A 5800-nucleotide genomic window follows, 5' to 3' on the forward strand; every position below is an offset into this window, starting at 1 on the left:
GTTATGGCTTGATGATATAAAAAAAATGCCAGATGATCTAATATAAAGCTACCTTGGATAAAGAAGGATTTGCAGATTTTCTTACCTGGCAACAGCATCGATTGAAAGTATTTTAAGAAAATATATTAAAACTATGTCAAGAAAATTTTAAGCTTGTTACAACTAAAAATAGTTTTAAGAAAGCAGCTGAACCTTGGAAAAGCCATCCTTTCCCCTCAGCTGCGCAGCCTTCCCTGAAGCTTTGCCCACGACTTTAGTCTGGATGTTTTTCAGTGACAACTGTGTCATACAGAACTTTAAGGGTTTATGTATACAAAAAACATTTTAGAGGCATTTAGTACTGCATGTGTTTTATTGAAGAATGAGTGAATAAAACAGCCGTGCTAATTAAGCTGCTCTGGAAATAGCAAGCAACTGGAATTTCTGGTGTCAAAGCAGAGTAAGATTATAAAATGTGCTTCAGAAGAACCTTTAAACTGATGTTATTTTAGATTTATAGTTTTTAACCAAGTTCCCAAGTATTGTGGGAGTTACTTTTTCTGTGTCTTCAGAGTACCACTGTTAAGTATGTTGGGAAAGGAACGCAAAACAAATTTCAAGCACTGTTTATGAAAGGGGATTTAAGATCAAATAATGCATTGTACAAAACACCAAAGCATTCACTGCTGGTCAAACACAGTAGGAGAACATTATCCACCACAACACTGACACATGCTAAATGATACATCCTAATAAATACACATGTAAGCAAATGACAAAAATTGCTTTAAAGTAGCTGTTATCAGATCTCTAATAAATTTCTATTACATTGACTTTCTAAGATACAAAAATAATAGTAATAATAATCTTTAGAATAATAAGTGTAGTATAACAGTTACACTTGCCCACTATATAAATACTTGCTCCATTGGTGAGAAAATGCAATTAAAGTTGTTGCCTGTCCTTACACAGCTCTATAAATGCACAGCCGTTACATTAAAACATCACGGATAACTGCTTTTACTGTAGTTACTTTAAAGTGTCTGTTAACAAAACTCAGGAAATTGCCTAAGAATTGGCTTGGTTTATACATATTTTATCTATTATATTACAGGAGCATCTGAAGCAAGGATGATGCTCTGCTCCTCTTGGCACTGTACAAGTAAGTGTAAGTTGACAATCTCCAAAATGACCGATACAACGAAGCACACTGCGTAACTACTACAAATTCCTGCTTCTTACATAAACTATCTGATGTATACTGAGTATGAACAGTTTGCATAGGGGCACAGTAATAGTTCTTCACACTGGTGTTTTTATGCTATTCTTAAAATACGGGCAGCTAATATTCAGACTGGCAGTCTGCTTTTTAAGAATTCACAAACTTAATTCATATGCTGTTAACTAGATATTGCTCATACATTTAAATGACAGCAGAAGAGAAAGGCTATCACTTAATTTACATTAACTGTAAAATATACTGATTTACAATACTTCAATTGTATTTAATACCCATTCCTTTTTTCCTTTTAAGGGTAAATGCACAAAGCTACATAAAAGAATTCACTACTGTTAAACAAATCCAACTTAAAGCAACAGAAAATCAATCTGAACCAACTTGTGCTATTTGCCTTGTCTGAAGTTGCAGAGATGAAAAATATTTTTGAATAATACTGATAGCCTAAAGAGATTATATTTCTTCTGATGCTTTAAGGGCTATTTTATATTTATGAGTTCTTACCAAAAGCATACATCTGAGAAAATTGTCACTTTTGAAAGCAAAAGGAATTAGCCAGTAATTCATAAAATTTGAGAGATGCTCAAGAGCTTCAAGTAACAGTGACCATGGAAAAAGCTCCACAGATAAACTGATATATATCAAGTCACATCACTTTTACAGCTGGTGTATTTTTTTTTCATTAAGAAACTATAAATAGATCAGAAAAGTGCATTGATTATTGGCAGCCATTGGAAGATTCTTGCCAACCTTTTTATATGCCATCAGAGTTGCATATTAAATTTTGCATTTTTAAGGGTTTTTTTGCATGCCTTATCTATTTACAAGAAAATGCATTCCCGAGCAAGTAAGAAGCATGAGTACCATACCATACTGAAATGCACCTGTTAAATGCTTTAAGATAAAGTTCCATCAAGTTATTAGACGTAGATCACAACAGAACTTCACGAGAACAGAGACCTTAAAAAGGAACCAGTTAGCAATCTAATAAATGCTGCAGTGATTTATAAGCCTAAAGCTTGCCAACTGTACAACTGAGCTGCATTTAATTTACTTCAGGGCACCTAAGTATGGTTTTTTATAATAAATAATTCAATTCAGGTAAAATTTTCTCTAGCTAACAAACTCCACAACTTATTTTGATTATTTTTTTTAAATCTGGAGAATACCTTTTGAAAATTCTATTAGCTTGTACCTTCCCAGCAAGGTGGACCCTAGCATCTGTCTCAACGTTTTGCAGTTGCTTTGAGAGCAGACTGTGGGGTTTGTGCCAAACGAAACTGCTCCCATCATTGATCAGTGTAATTCTTCTAGCATATATCACAAAACTGCCAAACATTTATGTCTTTAAGCTACACATTCGTATAAAATTTTATTCATACTACTGTAAAGCTATTACTTCTTAGACTATAGCACTATTCACATTCCTAGATGTCCATACATTTCTCATTGAATAGCAAACACAACAGTTCTTGTAAGACCGTTTATTGAATTTAACAGTTCAGAAGGAAATGAGATGCAGTTTAGTTGCAGTTTGTATAAAAAAATCTCTCGATTCAGGTAAACTGCAATCAAAAATATCTACAAAATAGTAAGAGACTTACTGAGATCATAAATTTTCTAACATGTAAAACTATACAGTGTTTGTGCATGCTCACTATTTGATTTCCTCCTATGTAAATGAGGAGCTTTTAAAAGGAGTTATTTTCTTAAAATCTCAAGGTAGTCTATGAAATGTAATCATCGCATCATGATTCGGATATACAAGACCAAAACTGGCACAGAGGGACATAACATCTTTTTCCAAAAATGTTGAGGCAGCTTTTGTTGAACAACATCTGTGTTGGTAAATGTTTTATAAACTCTGGTGGCTTTGGAGCATCAGAGAAAGTTCTTTCGTTTCTTCTGACATCTTGAAAAAAATTTCCCACAAGTACAGACAGGCAAGGTGGAAAATAGGTAGCAGCTTGTTTCCTACGTACAGCTGAATGTTATGGTCAGCTGTCCAGCTTCTCAAAACAAAAATGAACTTGAAATCACAAGGAGGCATATCCCCCCCAGGTTACAAGCATGTCTGAGACTTCTCAGAAGAGAGGGAAGCAAGCATGAGGGTAAAGCATAAGTCTACTTTTCATGCATAGGTACTGTGCTCTGCCCTGCATCTGGGGCACTTTGTCAGACATCTGAGTTGGAGCTGAGGTTTGTCAGCCTGGGGTCTGCGTTGATCTCGTATCTGTAGTGATAGCCCTCCATGTGATCCCTACAGGCATCTCTGATGTTGTGCATCCACTTTTTGATTCCTTTTCGGTTTAAGTACAAAACCAGGAGGAATATGGCCCCAATGAGAGCCAAGACTATCCCCAGGAAGACGTACGAAGTCTGGAGCTGGGAAGGCAGGTCTATGGGCACAGAGCAGTTCAGGTCTAAGCTGTTGATCTTCAGCAGGGCTTTACCCAACATCTTGTCAGGATATGCACAAGTCAGAGCTTCTTTGCTCTCCACCTGGTCACTCTCCTTGAGCCAGGCCACCAGGTCCTCAACGGGGCAGTCGCAGACCCAGGTGTTGTGGTCCAGGTTGATGTGCCGGAGGGTCGGCAGGCTGCGGAACTGGGCCAGGGTGCTGTTCCACAGCACAGCCAGGGAGTTGTTGCTGAGGTTGAGGCTCTGCAGCTGGCCTAGCCCCTGGAAGGAGACGTTCTGCAGGCCCACCAGGGAGTTGTTGCTGAGGTCCAGCTGCCGCAGGGCGGGCAGGGCGGTGAACATGCCGGCGGGCAGCACCAGCAGTCCGTTGTCGGCCAGGTCCAGGCGGCTGAGGTTGCGCAGGGCCCCGGACTGCAGCAAGGCGGCCAGGCTGAAGAGGACGCCGTGGTCGCGCAGGGCCCCGCGGAGGGCCAGTTCCTCCAGGGGGCTGCCGCCCTCCCCGAAGGCCTGCGGGCTGAGCGAGACCAGCGCGTTGCCGCTGAGGTCCAGCTGCCGCAGGGCGGGCAGGGCGAGGGCGCCGGCCTCCACGGCCTGCAGGTGGTTGCCGCTGAGGTTGAGGGCGCTGAGGTCGGGCAGGCGCTGGGCGGAGAAGGCGCCGGCAGGCAGGTGGGTCAGGGGGTTGCCGGTGATGAAGAGGCTGCGGACGTAGGGCGGCAGGTCGAGGGGCACCGCCGTCAGGTTCCTATTCACGCACTTCACCGTCCTGGCCGGCTCCGAGCACTCGCAGAGGTCCGGGCAGCCGCCGGGCTGCTGCGCCGAGACGCAGCCCAGCAGGACGGGCAGCAGCAGCCCCAGGCAGAGCGCGCCGCGCCCCGGCATCGCGCCCGGCCCGGCCCCCCGCGCAACTTTCGCCCCCGGGCGCCTCCGGCTCCGGGCGGTGCGGCGAGGCGAGGGACGGCTTCGGGCAGCCCCTTCTTCGGGCGCGTCCCCTCCGGGACTGGCTCCGCTCCGCTTCCCGCAGCGAGACCTGTGGCAGGGGAGGAAAGCGAGACGGCAGCGGCGGGGCGGTGCGGCTCCGCTTGCCTGCGCCCACCCGCCTTTCCCCGGCCCGCGCCTCGCCCCCAAAACGCGGCTCGCCCGAGCGGCACCGACCCCGCGGCAGGGCGGGGGAACCCGCCAAGGAACAAGTTTTCGCCCACTTCCAGCTCACGCCGCCGCCTTCTCAGCCGGCCGTCGACTCCGCCGGCGTAGCACGGGAGGGAAGTGAACGGAGGGGAGGGAAAGACCTAACCCGCCGCCACCCATCGTGTCCCATGGCTCCCCACCTGCCGTCCCTACCCCGGGGCTCTTCCCCGCTGCTCCGCGCCACGACCGCTGCAAACTCCCGCCCACAAACCCTCCGCGGAGCACAGCGGAGCCAAGCCCAGTCCCGGTCCCGGACCCCGTCCCTCACCTCCCGCCTGGCCTGCGGAACAAACTCCGCCGGAGCACTCCGCCGCCACAAACTGCCCCCGGCCCCGCCGCCAACTCCGCGCCCACCCTCGCCGCGCCTGGCCCTGCCTCCGCTGCCAGGAGAAACCAAGCACCGCCGGCCCAGGGGGAGCTGCCGCCCGCGCCTGCCCGAGGGGCGGCCCCGCCGCCGTCCGCGCCCCGCCCGGCTCCCGCCCGCCGCCCCCGCGCTCCGGCTCTGCCGCCGCTGCCGGGAGGCCTTGTCTGGGAGCCCGTCGGGAGGATTTGCTCGGCCCCCCGTTCCTCTCGCCCCCCCGGCCCAGGTGGTGCTGCCGGAGACTCACCTTGCCGCCGAGCGGAGCCGCGGCATGTGGAGCCGCACCGTGCGGTGGTTCAGCCGCGGAGCGGCTCCCGGCCGCCGTGCGAAGGGAGAGCCGGCGGCGGTGAGCGCTGCCAGAGCCCCGCGCTCCGCTCCCCACCCTGGCAGCGCCGTACCTGTGCTTGTCCCGACGCGGCGGAGCCTGAATGCTGGGCGCCGCTTCCCGCGGATTCCACGATGAGCGCGCTCAGGCCGGCGGCAGGATGGGGAATCCCGAGGGGTTTCCAGGGCGGGGGCGCTGCGCCGCTGCTCGAGGCGCGGGACCGCGAGGCCGGCCGCTGCCCCCGCGCGTCTGTCCAGGGATCGCCTTTCGGGGGAGGGAGTACAGCAGCGGC

At 49.6% G+C, this 5800-nt stretch overlaps 1 protein-coding gene across 2 annotated transcripts; it reads right to left on the reverse strand.

Moving 5' to 3' along the window:
- Positions 1-333: 333 nt before the first annotated feature.
- TPBG (trophoblast glycoprotein) lies at positions 334-5530 on the reverse strand. Of its 2 annotated transcripts, none has more exons than XM_064650059.1 (2): positions 5431-5530; positions 334-4664 (listed from the first exon to the last, which is right to left on the reverse strand). In XM_064650059.1, the coding sequence occupies exons 1-2, from the start codon at positions 5454-5456 to the stop codon at positions 3392-3394; spliced, it is 1299 nt and encodes a 432-aa protein (XP_064506129.1). In that variant the 5' UTR covers positions 5457-5530; the 3' UTR covers positions 334-3391. The 2 variants fall into 2 exon arrangements, with proteins under 2 accessions (XP_064506129.1, XP_064506128.1); XM_064650058.1 differs by lacking the exon at positions 5431-5530 and adding an exon at positions 5091-5224.
- Between the last annotated feature and the right edge of the window lie 270 nt (positions 5531-5800).

The sequence above is a fragment of the Pseudopipra pipra genome, chromosome 3, assembly GCF_036250125.1.
Source record: "Pseudopipra pipra isolate bDixPip1 chromosome 3, bDixPip1.hap1, whole genome shotgun sequence".
Lineage (NCBI taxonomy): Eukaryota > Metazoa > Chordata > Aves > Passeriformes > Pipridae > Pseudopipra > Pseudopipra pipra.